At 40.5% G+C, this 19617-nt stretch overlaps 1 protein-coding gene across 1 annotated transcript in view; it reads left to right on the top strand.

Annotated features, from left to right (window-relative positions):
- Nucleotides 1–19617, top strand: part of megf6b (multiple EGF-like-domains 6b) — a 53016-nt gene that overhangs the window by 5977 nt on the left and 27422 nt on the right. Inside the window, exon 4 of the mRNA XM_030777387.1 lies at nucleotides 3036–3140. Coding sequence (XP_030633247.1) covers nucleotides 3036–3140 — 105 coding nt within the window. The remainder of the gene's footprint in view (nucleotides 1–3035; nucleotides 3141–19617) is intronic.

Here is a 19617-nt window from a genome sequence, read left to right as displayed (position 1 = left end):
TCATTACTTAACAAATTTGTATCTTAGCTTTGTACACTTGTTACTGAAAAATGGGTAAAGTTTTTAAAACAGTTCAATCTGATGTTTTTCTGCCTATCTTTGATGCTCTCCAGACTCATACATTCAGCATTTCTTCATCTAAGGGTCTGTCTATCTCATTCATCGTCTGATCGTTAAGGATTTCCCCCATGTCTTGAAATTCTGCTATTACATGCAGTACACATAATGGCAGAAACATTTTCCAGGTGGTGCATTCTAATTCAAGTATTTTGATTGAAAATAACAAGCAATTTCATGCCACGCATAATTATACTTAGAGAGGAAGGCACTTTGTGAATGCTTTTCAGCAGAGACATTTACATTCCATGAGAGGACATAAAGCAGATGCTGCTGCTCTTTGCATCTACTTGCTTTGCCATGATCCTTTTGATACCAGTGGATTCTTCCTCAAAACAAAGTGCGTTTTTTTCCCTGCAAAGTTCACCCTTGTATCTGATATCAGTTCCATACTCGCAAGTCAGCAAAGGCATCGGTGCTGCGTATCCTCTTAGGAAGCTAATTGCTTGTGGTCTCTAAAGTGAACATCACACACTGTTTACTAAATGCTGTTCCTCAGGGCAGCGTGACCCCTGACCCCTTTCGCTTTGTGTAAGTCTTTACAGAGAAGGCGTCTTTGTAAGCGAAGAGAGCAATCACTTGAGCTGATGAGACCAGTCTCAATTTCTGTGCCATATGTGGATTTTACGCAATATTAGTCAGGTGTCAGGGACTAGGGGACAGCCAAAAATTCATGGTTATGTAGCCAGTAACCACTGTTCATTACCTATAATGGAAGAGTGAGCAAACTTCGGTTTTCCCACTCTTTTTTTTATTGTGTCTCAGTGTGGGAGGCCTAACTGTTCGGATCCCATTGAAGCAAAGAGCTCTTTTGGGGATGCTTGCAGCTGTGGGCAATGTCTTTGTCATGTTGATTTAGTGACAGTTAAACTTTTCAGTCCCATTCCAAAAAGCTGTGCGTTTTTTTCAGGTCTTCTTTATGGTTATTAGCCAGTCTGACGGAGAAGTCACTCTGGAGCCACAACAAAAGCCCCACAGTGTGTAGCAGTATGCTAGTGATGTGAGGTGTTATAAACATCTGTGTCACACACAATGTTATTTCATCACGTGTCACACCAAAGAATGGACCACGACTCGGTGGTCATGTTGAGATATTTTGACCTGACTGTGGAGGTTTTATGATGAGACGCAGCCAGCAATGCTGTTAACAGCAAAGGCCCAGAGTCAGCCAGGTGTCTGAGCTCAGTGCCAGACTGTTATCACAGATGAAGATGTGAAATGCCTGACACCTGGCTGATGTTATGTGGAACTGTTGAAAGAGAATGTTTCGACAAAATGGCCTCATCATTCTCTCTGTCGTTTCTGGCACGATTGTGGTCCTCTGCGGTAAGGCCTCAGATTTGCTTGCCTGAGAGTTGGGGTTTTTTTCTTTTTCCTCCAGAACTCCCTTACAGTTTCATTAGCTTAAATGAATGCATTTTGCTTGTCTGTACGCTTGTAGCTGACAGAAGTGAACTAATGTTCAACTGAGAACTCAGCAGCCTCAGAATTCCAAAGAAATTATGTTCCCATATTGGGAATATACCTGTCTCCTTTGACCAGATTTACAGTAGAGAAAGAATTCCTGTGATCCTAAATTCACATGAGTGGTTTATTTGAAGAATCATGTCACTTAAAATAAAGAAAATATGTTAAATAAAGTATTCCAATCCTTTATCACACCTTTGATCTTGTTCTTTTGAAAAGAATTTGAATTTCGGTTGATTTAAGAGAGCCACTTGGACTGAAAGTGGAAAGAATAAATAATCTTTGAGGTTAGTATGTGGATTAGGCGATCAGAGTATGCTTAACCTCCCACCATTTAATTTAGTTGAGATGTCAGGGCCTTATCTCAGATGGACTGGCAGAGAGAGGCATGGAATAGCAATGGAGATTAAATGGAGTACATCTTCAGTGTCTTTGCTATCACAGGAATCTATTTAATGCACTCCACCATGTACTTCTGTGAATGCATTGAGTTTAACAGAGCAAAGAAAGCAAAGACAGCGTTCTCTCTCTCTCTCTCTCTCTCTCTCTCTCTCTCTCTCTCTTTCTTTACACACACACTCACAAATTCGCATACACAGACACCACACACACGAGTAGTTGTGTGATGTGAGGTTACTGTGTGCAGTTTAACTCTCTAGCAGATGACTATTGTGAATGTGAAGGTTACTGGGTGTTGTTTATTCCCTGCATGAATTCCTCAAACCTCACAGATATTAGTTACAAAGAGAAAATCCTCACCTTGAAAGATTTAAATTGCCTGGCAGATTGATCGTATACTCTCAGGCTATAGGCCTGTATCTCATCTCTGCATTTGAAGGAATGTATGATCTTTAACTGTCTGAGGACATGAAACACGTTTCCTTAGTGTTTAGACCAGTGCAAGGATTTTGGATGACAGTTTATTATGGTGAGGGTAGGTGGTAGAAATGTTAAATTAAAATATATACTGTAAATGACACACTATACCCCTTGCTTAGCTTTGATCTTTATATGCTGCCTTTCTATGTAGGACAGTGTTCTCTAGATGCAGTTTACTTGGAAACTTTAAGAAACACCTTGTTTATCTTTCTCTAGGTAGAATTTACACCAGTCACAGTTGATGTATCTCACTGAAACATGAGATTAGGAGTCTCTGAGGAATCTCTCAGATTTGGCATAGTGCCTGACAGGTGCTCCTAATTATTCAAGTGCAAGCCAGTCAGTCTCTTGTGACTGCAGTGCGCTGTACTTTCCTAAAGCTCTTCGTGGAGAATGAACATCAAGCGGGCAGTTTATCAGGTGTTAACAGGATGATGATAAAACATTGATAGAATGAGGCCCAAGTGGCTTAGACAAAGCACACTGACATCATCTGACAGCTGCCGGCTTTCTGCTCTTCACTCATCTTTGTTTTGTTTTTTTTTTCCTCCCTTTTTTCGCACCTCTTCCAGCAACCTGTAGCTATGGCATATGCTTCAATGGTGGCCAGTGTCGAGAGGGATCTGCCCAGCTCTGTGACTGTCCTCCTGGCTTCAATGGACCCAGCTGCCAATATGGTTAGTACAACACCACAAGCTGAACTGTGAACAGTCCTCTTTCACCTCGTTAGTACTCAAAATTAGAGCTGCTCACTGTCACAAGAGAGGGAGAGATTTTCTCTGTTAACAGTAGTTTAGTAGAAATCAGTGATAGAAATGAGTTGATAAATCAGTGATAGAAATTAAATAGCCAAGGAATATTCAACAGAGGCTTTTATAGAGTCAGTCAAAGGAAAAATTATTACCATAAATATCAATTATTATTTAATGACTTGACATTAATCTGGGGTGTTTCTATACTTTTTTCTGCAAAGGAGTCTGTAATCCTTTTTAGCAGTTACACTAGAGGGTTTCTTGTAGGGTCTGTATCAGAAAACACTCTAAGCCCTTTGAGTTTTGATTAATAACAATCTTGACTCAAATAAAGTTGTGTAACAGCACAGGCTTTTGCTGGAGTTACCATCACTGTCTCTAATTTCACTGCAGCTAAGGACTGTGATTAGATTTTTCTCCCGTCCACTTTTGTCATACCCCCTCCCCAAATTATTGAAAGTCAGGAATTTTATCTGTTGCTGTTGTGGAAAATCAACCCAGTTAGACAGTGCGCTAGTAATGGAGGATAATGTTGTTTTTGTGATATCTACACACGACAGGAAATTCCTCAGAATACTGCCTCCCTCCCTGTAAGTACCAATTCAGTCTGCTATTTGTTGCAGGGATGCTCAAAAAAACACTGGTGCTCCAAGTTCAATTGGCCAGGGGCTTCAGAACAATAGATGTCCCCTCATAAAATGTCCCAGCCTGGCCAAGATTTCTCCAGACAGATTTCTACAAAATACTGTCTAAGAGCTCAAGATAACACATGCATCTGGAGTAGCACATTCAGTCCTTAAATGCTCTGTTTGAGAAGCTTGTCTGACCTGTTGACTGCCATTTGCTCTTATTTGTGTCGTAAATGTATCTAGTCATGAAGACAGAGCAGATTGAGCGCAGCTGGTGACCACTGGCGGCAAAAATGGTTTTGTCTCATACTTTTCTTTTTGTTTGTTCATCAGAACTGAGCGAGCTAATATGTAGGGTAAGGACATTAAGAAACTGAAAAACACACAGAAAAGAGTACGCACATCAACAACTCTATCTGCTCCCACATATGTTTTTGGTCAGTTCCGAGTCAAACACTCATTTAGACAAATGAATCTACTGCATGAGACCTGGCTTAACCTTGGAGGACCGGGACCGAAGGCCAAATCCAAATAGATCGCCGTGGATGGAGTCATAACGTGTAGTGCTAATAGCAATCAATGAACGCAAAAATCTAACAAAAGAACGTGAGAGGCTTGATGAAGGTCTGTCACTTGAATGATCACAGACAGTCGGTCAGTCCTTGACTGACGTCCCAGAAGACTATGCTGGGAACACATACCACGCATACTGACACGCTACTTGAAAGGATCAAGGGTGGAGGCCATAGCACAGTCTGCCTCAGGGTTTTTCATGCTTGGCTTTTTTGCTATTCAGTGAGAGTGCTGACTACTGTTGGAAATTATTGTTAAGGAAAACATTAAAAAGCACATCTCTTTTGTCACTCTTCAGCATAACAAAGATCTTTTTCATGGATTTAACAGAACGTGCTCTCTCCTCAACCCCCCAATCCAACAGACCGGCTCTGTCAAACTTCATCCTTATTCCATGTGTGGTTTAAAGACTGAATTCTCTCTCCCTCTCACGAACAGTTGGGCAGCCTCGGTTTGACTGTAGAAAATGTGGGGCCTGCACACATGGGAACAGTGGATGTGTTATGGAGACAGACATTAAAGTAGGTGTTGAAAGTGGGGCCTCTCTGGCACATTTGATGTGTGCGAAGGGCTTCCTGCACTGGTGGGATGTCAGAGGGACCCTGTGGTAACACACGCAGACTCAGACATGAGCCTGGCTTTTATGAGCTGTTGGTCTGGATGGAGAGGGAATGAAGGACTGAGATCTGGAAATCAGAATAATGGCCCATTTGCAATGCTTTCATGGTCCATCACTAATTATCAAGCATTCGCATTCTCCTATGAATACTCCTATGAAGATTATAACCTTACAAAAACAATTTCCCAGAGTATTATAGTATGTAGTAAAATTTTTAGTGCCAGTAGTTGTCTTACGTGTCAACTGCTGAACTGCTAGGCTGAAAATCGCAAATTTAGAGCATTCACCAAGCCCCATGGGAGGTCTAACTCCTGCTCTCTGCTCATCCACTGCTGCATTTAACATGAGAGTGGAAGTAGCAGGCCCACATGTCTTTTCCTCTGTATCAGGAGCTGACTGCATTGTGTTGACAAATGAATGATGGCTGTCCTGAATGTCTTGGGAAGATGGCTTTCCCCCTTTGGGAAGTCATTAGCTCATGAATGGGGTAATGGTTGTATTGCCCTGTGATTGGCCTAGCAGTTGTATACTACAAAACTCCTGTCCCAAGGCAATGTCTCCAGTGACTGCAAAGACCAATTTAGGGAAGAACTTTGGAGCTGGCCTTGTAGTTCATTTGAGCAGCAGGTCATCGACAATGCAAAATCACCTACTCAAAAGGCATGAAACAGCTCATTCTAGTAGGAAACAATAGAGGCAAGAGAGTTGATTGCCTTTCTAATGGGATGACATATTTTGCCCATGAGGAATTTCGAATGGCCGTCTGCCCTTGTTGTTTCTTGCTGTTTTATTAGGTTCTGAATGAATATGAATCCAAGCATAATCTGAATATGGCTAACAAAGGACTATAACATAGCTTTTGAAATCAAACATGGATCCTGTGTGAGTGAACTTGAGAAGTGGTTCACTTTCTTGTATTGTTCCTACATTAAATGCACTCACATCCATGTACATGTTGGCCAAAAGCTTGAAAAGAATATTAACTGGAATCTGCATATTAAGAATATAATTAATTAAAAAAATGAACTACAAAATCTTAAACAGAAAACAAGAAGATCAAATTTTTTGAATATAGTTTGGTTTGGTTTGTCTATGTTGTTTATAGATTTTTATGCCGAATCGGGTGTCGGGCTGAGAACTTAAATCAGTTTAGGGAATAGCTCTTCAAACAACTTGCCCTACTAATGTATATCTGTTCCTTATTAATTTTTTTTCCCTTGGTGGGGGGTAATTATTGGCTCACAGCTGTTGACAGGGTCTATCCACCTGTGAGCCTTTCACATAAACTGTCAGAGTTTTGCTCCCCATAAGGTATTTGATATGATATGTCTTTTGGGAGACATTCTGAGATCCCACCATCAAAATAATGGGGGCAGTGGGAGTGATTGGACTGTTTGAGGAACTCAGGAGACTTCTCAGGAACTTTGAACTCGTCTGGCTTCATCTTCATCTTCTTTTTTTTAATGTGACACACTGCACAAAACAGCTGTTTGGTTACATCTGCTATTATAAAAAAAAATTGAAGTTGTTGGCAGTCAAGATTAAGTGTATCCAAAATAATCCTCTGGTCTGTGATTTTAGAGTGTATTGGAAAGACTCAGAGTGTTATAAACTAAATTATCTGACTAAGTTATGTTTTGCACCAAACGTTGGCCATTCACACGCAGGCTAATCCATTGCTGCGATGCTAGCTCTTATGATGATTCTCAACGAGTGTCATAGGTAAAATTAAGATGTAAAATGCAGAGCTGTCATGACATTTTTTGCATGCAAAGGTTTCAAAAGGATTTGTCAAGTGCTTCTAATTTGGGACACTTAAGTGTTACGTAGCAGAGTGAGATGACATTTGACATTTTCTTTTGGTTTAGGCATATTAGAATAAGGGACAAATGGAGGACCTCTCACTTACAGTGGTCTCTACCCTGAACTCTGTCATGTTCTCTTGTGGCTTACAGTTATCTGCTGCTCCTTGTACCTAGAACTGTAACGGATGAAAGTTGCCCTTAAAGACTGAATACTTTTCATGGATCTCAGGATTCTATCTCCAAGTCCTCATTAGGGATGCGTCAACCAATAAGGGTGACTCACAACAAAGTACAAAATAGTTTTCAAAAAAAATGAAATCTTTCTAATTTGGTCTATTGCATTGTAGAATATGACTACTCTCACTCCATCTTGGAGATATATGATAAACAGAAAGAAGAGTTGCATTGTATTCAGATGATTTCAAATGTCTTAAATTTCACCTAATTGCAGTTTGTCCAGATGCTCAACATCAAATAATTTTCTGGTGTGGCTCCATTACTGCTTCACATTTGCTGTGTTTTTGTCTGTCAGTCAGTCATTTCATGGGTCATAGCTTTAAAAAATCCTGATATAAGCCTTTTTTCATCGAGGAATAATTGTAGCATTGAGGAAAACAAACAAACAAAAAACAAGATTTGTGAACCTTTAGAAACCATGAGCTAATGTCTCGGCTTGGTCTGGAATACGGCAAGCTGTTCTGTCAGCCTCACAGGTCACTCTGGATGGTCTCTCTGGTCATTGGATATCATTATCATGATGCTGTAGTGTATGCTTGACAGCACAACAGGCATGCTCTCCAAAGAGCACAGAAAAACAAATGTTAGGTTTAGCTGTAACACCTACATTTTCTCTAGTTTAACGGAGGCTATAGCTATGTATTTATGTGTACATATCCACAGTCATGGCATTTGTCTTAACCTTGAACAGCTTGCTAGTTTAAAGTAGTTTTTTTTTTTTTTTTAAACTCAAGGAGTGGTTCGCACTACATCCATATTAGTTTTTGTCCTGCTACCCTCTGTTTGTGGTAGTTCTATAAACTGGTAAACTTAGACTCATAGAGACTTGCATTTTGTTGTTTTTTTTTTAGATTATTATATTCCAAATGTTGTGTTAGAGCCACAGATTTTGTGTGGTTTTGTGCTAACCATGGATCATAGCACATCAGAGACCTGCACTATGTGGCTAAAGATGTGATATAATTAGCAGGGTCTGAAGCCTTCAAGAATCGAACTACTCAGTGACAAGTCTAAACAGCCTGTGTTTGACAATGTCATCATTTCCCTTATAGTTTTAAAATAGTCAGGCCTTCAAAGCATTGATATATAAAAGGATGAATTTCAATGTAACATAGGACAATGAATAACACATCAATGCCAATCGTAATCTTAGGAACATAAGGTCATAATCTTCACAGTCCAAAGCTATGACTAGTGGTGTGTATGGCAGATGCATAATCTGATACCGTGTCTCTCTGTAGTCTTGTCTGATATATTTATCTTTTGTCATCCGATTGTGTTTTTGTGTAGTGTTTGTTTGACAGATTCCTCTAATCTAGTTAAAGTTCTTCTTTTTCAATATTCTTAACTGAAGTATCTGAGAACACAAGGACCGATAATGACAAGGGACCAAGAGACGGGTTATCTTTGCAATTGAAATTCTTAAGAAGATCCTTTGTTCCCAAGTTATGGGCCTGAAGTTTTCCTTTGTATGTGAAGGGGAGGGGGTGTGGTGTGAGTTGGAGTGTGTATGAGTGTTTCCTTTTCCTCTGAATCTATCCCAGTATACTGGCCTGACCTCTGTCAGTCATCCTTCCTTTTCTGCCCTCACACTTTGTTCTCCCGCTGTCTCTCACATGTCCTCATTCACATATGTGGTTTAGGAGGGAAAGGCCAGTGGAAGGGAGGGGTCAGCAGGTCACTGAAAATAGCCTCTTTAGAGGATGCTGTTTGCTGGTAGTGCTCCTTGGAGGTTTCTGCTTCACTGAATGTGACTGTGTTGCAGTTATGCTAAGGTTCCTTTATGGCTGGATGGTGGATGGTAATCACCATGCCCAGTGAGCCAGTTTTACTGCGTGTCACTGGGTCAACATAGGCAGGTCTTAGGACTAGGACTCTGCATTGGAAGCAAAGCTGTAAATTCAAGTCTTTCCAAATGGCAGGCGGGCCACCAGCATGGAGGAGAAATACCAAATGAGTCAGCTTTGACAAAACTTCAGACAAAGTTTTAATGACTGAGGTAAAAGAGAATTGCTCTGCTTTTTTTTATTTTTTTGAAACACAGTTGGATTTAAAAAGTCTTGTGTAGTGAATTTGAAATGGACAGCTATTCATAAAGAGATGAAGGGTGAAAAGAACCAAGACCCAGAAGACTGAGCATGAGAGTGGACCAGTCCTTCAGGAAATTGTTCAGCGCCTGTCTGACAAAGTGTATCAAATCTTTAACCTATGAAACTGAAAGCTCTGTTATTTTCTTTACTTTGCCATGTTATGCTAAAGGAAAAGATGACATACTCTTTCTTAACATCCTCTTCAGTTCCTTCTAGCAGCTGATAACATCATCCCAACCTGTGTAATTTTTAGGAAGACCACTCCTCTGCTTGATGGAAACAAAAATTAATTTTTGAGAGATCCATGGGTCTTCTGAAAAACAAAACAAAACAAACAAAAAAACCAACATGGAATCAAAGCTTTATCCCTCTGATATACCAGAACCTGTGCTGATATTATACAGTATGCCCAACCTGTATCTAACGTGGAGTAAGCAAAGTATGCCACAAAAGCAAGCCAGAATGTCTCAGAAGGAGCCTGTTAGCATAGTTGAGTCTGTGTAATCCACCATACTCCGGTCGTATCATTGACCCTCGTAATGAGATGACAGGCTCTTCCTCCTGAGGTCATCACTGAACATCTGGAAGAATCATACTCTCCCCCTTGTTCTGGTCCTGTCCATTCAGTCATTTATTGGTTCTGTGCCTAAGAAGCCCTCAGTAAAATGACCCAGTCTGCCGGCTTCAGTCCACTGTAGGAGAAAGTGAAAGAGTTAGCATAATAGTTTCTCCCCAGGGATAGCTCAATACTGAGGAATAGTCGTGAGATATGAAGTAAGGAAGTATAGCATATAGCATTAGAGAGACATAATCATATGTCTCTAACTTTTTTCCTTCTTTTTCTTTTTTTTTTTCCAGTACTTTTTAGGATAATTCTAACTTGCGTACCGTAACCCGATGCCATCCCAGGCAAGCAACTAGTAGTAGCATCATTGCCCGTGATATTATGTGAATATTATTACTGTACCTTATTTAAAATGTCAATTATGAATCCATTAAAATCATCCACTCATTACATACATTCTGCTTCTGTTCCAAATTATTTAAATACATCATTTTTGTTTTTGCTGCACCAAAAACAGAAAGAAAAAAAGTTATTTATTTATTTGTTATTTATTTATCCCCTCGCTATTTATCCCTTTTGAAAAACGAGCTTTGTAGCATGGAAAAATGTTCCCCCCAATCACTCATTCAATAAATCAGTGCTTATCTTGCATATTTTTTCGGCTCATTTTGTTTGTGTATGATGCAATTTAGATAACTCTTGAAGGCAGACTTATCTAAACTACACAAAATCTTGTTTATTTCCATGCAAACATTTCTCTCACTTTGAAAAGGTTCTGGGAGTTAGAGGTGAATAAACAGAAGCTGGTGAAGGAAGGGTGTGGAACTGGAGAACGAAGTTCCTGTCATGAGATGGTTAGGGCACTGACTGCATTTTATACTTCATCTGACTATAATGGGACTTTGTGTGTTCCATATGCATGGCAGTTAGCTTGTGAGGCATATGTTGTAATCCCAGATGTGTCTTTAGGTTACAGCAGGTTTGGAGACCATAGTTATTCCTTGTTTCTTCAGAACACAGGAACGTCATGTGCACATTTCCAGTATGTGTGGCTCTGTGTATTGTGGTAATAAGAACTGGAGCATCCAAAGCCTTATTAAATGTTCTACACATCCTTAAAGGGGAATTTCAGCAAATTGTCAGTGGGGCTATTATTGACATATCGATCTCTGCAATTAAGTCGACAGTACCATTTTTCTGATATGTTATTTCAGAAGATTAATATTTACTCATGTTTTCTGATTAGATTTTGATATTCAGAAGATCAAAGATGTCTTTACATCCTGTCTCACATGAGCACTATGTGAGTGGTAGTAAAATTCTACTCCAGTCTGCCGCCTGTGAGAACACATGAGAACAGTTTCAGCATGCTTTCATATCATTGGTGTTTGAACATCAATAGGGTTTTTTTTTAGCATGTGGCCTCAAAACCAATAAAAGTTGAAATGTTATCTGCCCCTATGGTGTATTCTCAGTAGAGCTGTATTTCTGTTCACAAACTTTTCTCAAAGGTCAGTACTGAGTTGTGATAAATAAAAGCGTGTTCTGAGATCCAGTTTTCTGTTCTGAAGCAGAAATGTCCGTTTAGTTCTGTAAAGCGGTACAAAAACTTCTTGTGACAAACACAAAAACATTTATCACAATGTTCTGCTAAGTATATCTGCCCTCTTGGCACCTCGTTGCTTTGTGGAATGTAAAACATGGAAAGAGGAGCAGTATTCTTCTGGCCCTTGGTCTCCTCCACCAGTAAAAATAAGTGCCTGAACAATGGCCCTCATGTACTAGAAAAGAAAAACAATATCACAAGTTTATGCAAGTCACTTTCATGAGACTGTTCCAAGTCTAAGTGTGACATTTATGAAGCAGCTTCTGTCCTGACCCACAGATACATTTTCTTACCCTGCTGAATGACCCATGCGTATGTACGGCTCAGAGTTTGAATGGCTGAATAATTCCCACTTCAATACTTTTTTCTCATCACATGGGATGTATGTAATGATGTCATGATGTGGCATAAAGGACAGTTTGTGGACAGTCAGTGGGACCCTGTTTTGGACAGTTGGTGTCGAATAATCACAAGTCCTGAATTTTCCCACACAGACTGAAGAGTAGTCAGCAGCTGAGCTATGCCTTTTTTGTGCAAAATACTAACAGCAAACATATGGCCAGCGCTCAGAACAAAAAGAGCTATATTGCCTGCTGCATAAATGCATTAGTGCTGCTCATCCGCTTACAGAATATTCTCTTTTTACACTTTATTATAATACAGTTCGTTTGTCATTAACACATAAATTTCGGCTAAATCTAATAATGTTTGTGTAGGATCAGAGGGTTTTGTGCCATAAGATCTCCAGCTGGGCCAGTCTGGGGCACTCTGTCATTCTGACTCTGCTATCCCCACATGTCTGTCTGTCCACATGTGTGAGTTAATAGAGAGAAGAATGTGTGGGAATAAGAGACCTTAAGGCAATAATACAAATACTATAACGTACATAGGGCTTTTGGTATGTGAAATATGTATGCATTTAATTAATCAGTTATTCAATTAGAGAGGGTAAATGACTTTATTTTTAACACCATGCAGATTAATGAAAAGGCGTAAATTTTTGCTTCGCAGGAAAATAATGGGTTAATATTTTTAGCAAAGGATCAAGGGGTGGGGGACTTCTTTTGTCTTGTTTTGTCTTGTTTTGTTTTGTTTTGTTTTGTTTGCATTCTTTAGCACATCTGGTTCAATGAATTTTGAATGAATCTGGTTCAGGGAAATTTTGAGATACTTCTCAAATTTACATGCAGGTTGTCTAGTATGAAATAACAGTGAAGGATTTCTTTCAAAAGACAGCTTGCCTTTAAATGGAAAACTCATTCACATTCCTTTCACATTTCTCACATTGTGTGATTGAAGGAATTAATCACTTATTGAAAATCTTGCAAGTGTGCAGTATACCGTGACCCAGTAAATACTCTCCAGCAGAAATGGCTGGAGGAGAACAATAGGACGCGAGTGTGTGTATGGGGCTGCCTGAGCCGGCAGTCGCTCACTCCTGCTTTCTCACACTGTCTCACACAAGATTGTGTCCCCACTCCACTCCAGTCTGTCAGTGCCTTTACCAACCTGCCACTCTCTGGCTCCTTGCACACTAGCACTGTCTCTCTACATCACAGTCTAGGCATCTGCCTATTGCTCTCTCTCTCTCTCTCTCTCTCTCTCTCTCTCTCTCTCTCAGTCTCTCTCTCTCTCTCTCTCTCTCTCTCTCTGTCTCCGTCTGTCTCCCTCTGTCTCTCTCTCCCTGTTTCTCTTTCTCTCCTCTCCGTGACCTTCACTCTCTCTCACGTTGGTTAAATGTGATTGACTCCATTAGATATCGCTTACAACAATAAAGGAAACAACTTCTTAAGACAGGAGGAAACCGAGAATCAGTCTCTTGTTTGGATCAATCTGACTGGTTCATTTATTCTAGTCTTGGGTCAAATCTGGGATCTCTGTTTCCTGTTGAGATGTAGTTTCCTCTTCTTTGTTGGTTCTCTTCCTGCTGGAGGTGTAGAGTCCAGGAGCTCGCTTAGTGGTTTTGCAGTCACAGTCACTGTGTCTAATGAGAGCAGGCTCTTCCTGGCTGCTGTACTAATCTTTCCTAATTGTCAAGGACTGCCTGCTGTGTCCAGCTCAGAGCCCACCTCATTAGGTTCCTTAACTCCACTCTGATGAAAGGTTGCTCTTGCCCGATGCTGAGGTCCCAGTCATCAAGTGCATCAGGAGTCTGAGCTGACAAACGTTTGCAAAACACAATTAGAGAATAATCTTAACCCCTAATCTTTGGCTCTTTCTCCCGTGGCTCTGCTTCCCTCCGAGGCAGACCCCCACCTCCCCCCACCCCTCTACACATTCAGTTCCTCAGAGATATACGATAGGCCTTTGTTCTTCCTTATCTGCTGTTTTTGTTCTCTGCAAATCTCAATTCACTCACATCTATCTTTTCTTATGCTGTGCCCCCCCCCAGCCCGCGTTTAGTTATCTTAAATCTCCAAACGCTGTGGTAAACACACACTTAATCTCATCATCCTGAAGGGATGTAAATCTGTGCTGAAACAGATTTTTTTTTCTACTGTGTAATGAGGCCGAAAGAATGGAAATAACTTTGTGTGGAACTATCAGCGTGAGTTATGGAATGTCAGAAGAGAAACCTGAAGCATGTTAGAAGAGCTGTAAAAAGACATACAGATGTACTAGTGAGTGAAGCATATTTGATGTTATGGAATTCCTCTCGCTGTGGCACTTTAAGCCTGTTAGATCGTTACTGTACTGACTGTTCAGTGGGGAATCATACCACTGTCTGACTGAGAAAAAATCGCATGTGAAAATCCTCTTGTATAGTTTGTCAGGTTGTGCGTGTGGAATGGGTTTTAGATGTAGGAGTCATTTCTTGTCCTGGCAGTGTACAGGGAGGATATTTGCTGGTGCCATACTTATTGTCCCTTGTGTGTGTGTGTGCTGACGGGTCTGTAAGATCAGAACAGATGGACTGAGTGTTAGGGCTGTCTTATTCCACTGAAACTGAAACCCGTGGTTACATTTTGAATCATTTCACTATATTAATCTCATTGTCCACCTAAATGATCGGTAAGTGACCAACCTAGCAGATAGGTCACACCTACATCATAACTTCACAATAAAGGAAGATTTGCAGGATATTGGTTGCAAGTCTATATCATATCCATTTACAACTTATGGTTTTACAGCATCATTAGTAGTGAAGAATGAGAGATGGACTGGGGACTGCTGTTAACATGTATTCTGGATGAGAGTCATAAAGTCCTTAGAGGTCAGTGTGGCCGTTCTTCAGCCGTAACTCAACAGAACACAGCGCACGTACTCAAAATAGTCAAGTTGAAAAGCGGAGCGGTAATTTTGACATTCCATTCTGTCCCGTCACACTGCTGGAGGCTTCGGCAGAATGCTTTTAGGGTCAGGTGTCAAACAGTCAGGCCCAAACAGGTAGCTCACAGACACAGCACATGCAAAAGGTCAGAGGGCATTCTTCAGGCTTCTCCAGACATATTTTACCTCTGTTTACCCCATGTAGACATGTATAACTGAGACGAGAGAGAGAGAGAGAGAGAGAGAGAGAGAGAGAGAGAGAGAGAGAGAGAGAGAGAGAGAGACTTCGGCCTTGTGCGACGGTCGTGCTTTTGTCTGATTGTCAACATGTCTCACTGGGGCTATGGTATGGGAATTTGTACCCATGGGAGCATAGACAAAGATAGGGCTGATTGAAGAGAGAAAGCACCAAGAGAACAGGGTTTGTGGGTGGTGACTAGCAGAGCTTAGCGCTTTCAGATGTTCTCCATTGTATTTGTGGGGACGAGACAGGCAAGTCTGCTAGGCTCTGCTGCCTTGTAAGAATTTCATTTGTGTCTCTCTCTCTGTGTGAGAATGACTTAGTTCCCAGGGGCACTGCTCTAATGGAGATGATAGGCAGTCTCTCCTCATCTTGGCCTTGGACCACCAGACAAGCAAGGAGCAGTGGGGTGTGAAGAGACCGCATGGAAGTAGAGGGACTCTCTGGTTCACACACACACACACACACACACACATAGGCGCAGACAAACAACACACACGCACATGAAAACACGCATGCCAGCTCACACACAATACACTCACACATACGTAAAACCTTGTGCTAACTCACACGCGACATGCACGTCTTATGTACACATTAACTGTGTACATGCAAATTCGCCCAAGTGCATACTGAAACCTACTGGTGTGACAGAGGTCAGAAGTCTTAAAGCTGAATTTAAAAGGAAATGTCAAAACATTTGCAGTAGAACTGAAACAAGCATAGACTGTGTGTGTGTGTGTGTGTGTGTGTGTGTGTGTGTGTGTGTGTGTGTGTGCACTGTTTATGTGTGTGTGTTATAATCAGAGTTTCCTTGACTGGACTCAAAGGAAGAATGTGCACGAAGGCAAAGCAGCTGTTCTCACACCTTGAGTCCATTTAATCTAGTCTGCTGTTTGTGTGTGTGCATGTGTGTGTGCGCTTGTGTATGTGTGTGGTGGGCCTGAGTGGCCTTTCACTGGACCAAGTTCAAATTTGCACTGAAGATGGAGTATTTTGTAGCATTTTGTTTAAATGTGAAAATCAGGGCTTTTCAGGTTCTCACGGAGGAACTACCAAGGAGTATATTTTGGTCCCTTAGCTATCTTTGTTTTTTGTCTGCAGTGTCCTGTCAACACATGCCTTGGGAACAAGAACTGTATAAAAACAAAACACAGCTGTTTTAAAAAAAAAAAGCAGATATGTGGAGAATTTGGATGGTTTCTCTCTGTGTCCACTTATTTTCTGTGGAAAATCCTAAGCAAAGCTGTCACTTTTCCAAACTGTTCGATCAGTTAGATCCAACGCGTTATTTAATATTGTGTGCTTGGGTATCTAAGCTTCATAGTTCACATTTGGTAAGTTTATCTAATCTATTTAAAAAAAGAAGTCTACATCATAGCGTGGTATTTTAGGTAATTACTCTGTTCTAACATCAAATGACAGTAATAAGGACTTTTAACATGTGTTTCCCACTTGCTAACATTTAATTGCTTTCCAAACCAAAACTTAGAATTCTTTGCTTAATAAATGAGTTGAAAGACGGTCACAGGGTCTCATAAAGTGTGGATTTCAGGATTATTGTTGTAATTTTACAGCTGCTGATGTGTAATTTCAGTCACATTTACATTTGTGGTGAACTGCGTGCTGTGCTGTAAGTATTTTCACATTGCTCCTCCAGGATAAGATTAACACTTGTATGTACCACATCCAAATGTAACCCCCATCCCGTAAAATTTTTTTTAAATATTTGTCATCAGAAGACCCGGGATATGAAGTTGTTCATCTGTCTTTGATCTTATTTTTGAGAGAGTGTGTGGATTTATGTGGTAAACACTTCAGGGCATGGTTTACTCATTGTAGTTTAAAGGAGTCATTGTGGTTCTCCCTGTAGGGTTTTTGTGTTAAGCCTTTATGATTGTCAGTGCCTTCCAATTGAATGCCACAAATGTGAAATGTTTCCTCAGTTGAGAACTGCTTAACTGAAAAAAACAGCAAAACTCAAATGCCACAAGCTCCAAGTAAAACTGAGTACGTGGTGAAAATGAAATAGAACGTTTTCTTTCTTCTTTTTTTTTTTTTTTTTTTGCATCTATTCACATTTTGACAGGGGAGGACAACTTTCCGTAACTTTGTGTATACACAAAGAAAATTCTTTTGGACTGTTGGGAAATGTTGGGAAGTGGGAAGTGTTTTTTGGGTGAGAAGTTTACAGTTGCACTGGTTTGATATGTTTTGACTTCCATTCACAAAATCAGATATGAAAAGTTTAGAGAGCACATGTCACATCCACTGACTTTCACCAAAACAGATAGAACACACACTGAAGAGAGTCAGTTGATTAAAAAGGCTGATATATTTTTGTTGAGTCAGCTGTGTCATTGACTGAGATTTATGGATAAAATTTTACTATCCATGAAACTCTGTATTCTAGCATTTTATCTCCAAAATGACCCTGCCAAGTGCAACCAGTGCTTTTTCCTAGTGCCCAAAAGAGCAACGTTTCCTCAGCAGGGGGCAGTGTGCTCTCTCTGTTGCTCATTAAGGTTACAAAACATTCTCTCATTCTATCTCTCTCTCTCTCTCTCTCTCTCTCTCTCTATCTCTCTCTCTCTCTCTCTCTCTCTCGCACACTTAAAAATAAACTGTCTCTAATAGATACACGCTTATGGCTTTGGCACGTTTGCCATCCATCTGTGTCCAAAGTGTCAGTTTCTGCCCCACCTGCAGCACAGATCTCCTTGGAAACGTAAGGTGAGGGGGCTTCCTGAATCTCTCGAGTTCTTGTGGCCTCTTGCCCTTCTGTTTTTGGCCGTGCTTTTTGTCTAAATATTTAGATAACAGTAAGACAGGCGTCTGGGAGGCAAGCAACAGAGAAACATTAGAACAAAAGTGTAGGTCAGCAAAAGACACAGTCAGCGCTATTGTCATAGTGCCGACTTCCACACTTCATACCTCAGCATGCTGATCTGGACTAGTGAGGGAATGAAATGTGTCATGTGACTCAAAGCATTCAGTGTGAAGGGATAGGTTTTTAATCCGATCAGGAAAAAACCAAAAAAAAAAACTTGCTTTCAGGTGTGCCACGAATTACGTCCACTTGGGAAATATAAAGCGAAGACATGGCAATAGTGGAGTTAATTGAATTTATCTTGCCATTGCTTTTGTAGGGTGTTTGAAAATTAATCTCCAAATATAGCTTTTTAAAAGGTGCTAATCTGATTTAAGTGTAATGGTACACAGTGGCCTCTTTTAGATGTCTCTCAAAGGAAAGAATGATGGGTGAACTTTTCTCTTTTTATCAGTAAGAAACTACAGAGAAATCGTGGACATAGCTTCATTTAAGATCTGTTTAAATGTACAAGACCAGTACCAAAATCCTAATGATTTTCTTTGACATCTAAGCCCTGTATGTAGAGCCGAGTGTCAGCTCATGGCAGGAAATCACACAGTGAGGAATGCAGACACAGATATTTACAGTTCACTCTGTTTATGAAAGAAACCTTGGGTTCAGAAATAGAAAAAAAAATATGAACTGGTCATGTAGAATTTGTTGAATATAGACTTATAGCAAATGCATCTAGGTAAGCTTTAAAAGCATTTTATTATTATTATTATTATTATTATTATTATTATTATTATTATTATTATTATTGTTCCCTCTCTTTCTAGCCTGCATGGTTCATACCCTCTTTATGCTGCAAAAATCATGTTTACTTTAATCATGCTTATTTTCTGTGGCACTATATGTAAATGAAAAAAAATGGGAGCCAAAAGAATTAAGAGCATAACTGATTGGTAGTTATTGTAAAGACTGGCCAGTCTCTTTGGATAAATGCCAGTTCCTGCTCTGCGGCAGAAGTAATTAATGGACTATGAAGAAAGCTGTGCAGGGGGTACGGAAGCTTTGGCTGGTGGCTGGTGGCTGTTAAAGTTCAGTAATCCATGGCAGGGCAGAGAGGTCTACTCACACAGGAGCAACCCTGACCCAAACCAGCTGAACACACACACTAATCTCTAAGTCATGGCCAAGTGACCACCAGGCATGGTCTCTCAGGCTGTGTTTGTCTGTGTGTGTGTGTGTGTGTGTGTGTGTGTGTGTGAGTGAGTGAGTGAGTGAGTGAGTGAGTGAGAGAGAGAGAGAGAGAGAGAGAGAGAGAGAGAGAGAGAGAGAGAGAGAGAGAGAGAGAGAGAGAGATGGGAGGGGGGCAGAATCTCTAAATAAGGAGGGAGGACCAGGATGCTCTCATCTATCACACTAGAAGTGACTTTGCATTCTCTCTGCATGGTCTCTGCTTTGGCCCTGAGCTATGAGATTTGACCCTGACCTGTGGTTTGGGAACACCTCCGACTGATTGCTTTGTCTGGGATTCATGGCATAATACACCTGCCTCTAGGGCTCTAGGCAAAATAGACATGCATTCCATTTGGAAGGCGCCACATGTAATTTGAGTATTATCGATGTCCAATTTTCTGTCCATTAGGACTTCAGGCAAGCCCTGGAATATCTATGAAATATACCCAATAGACTGCTCAATAATGTGGAATTATAACTGGCATTAGCAGTAAAGGAAGGAAGAGGATAGGTGGTGGAAATCACTGTGCTATACTAATTTCTTAGTTACATCAGGTATTGTGGCAGTTTGTGAGTATTACGAACTACAGTAATTAAAACACATATTCAGCAAATGTTGAATTTTCTGTGGCAAAGAGTTGCATCATGGAGTTGCGCACAATTGGTCTGAAAGCCATAGCCCATCAAAGCATAAACAGGACCTTTTGCTTTTA

Source organism: Chanos chanos, chromosome 6 (assembly GCF_902362185.1).
Source record: "Chanos chanos chromosome 6, fChaCha1.1, whole genome shotgun sequence".
Lineage (NCBI taxonomy): Eukaryota > Metazoa > Chordata > Actinopteri > Gonorynchiformes > Chanidae > Chanos > Chanos chanos.
Note: the sequence above shows the minus strand (reverse complement) of the source record. Positions and strands in the feature narration are given on the sequence as shown.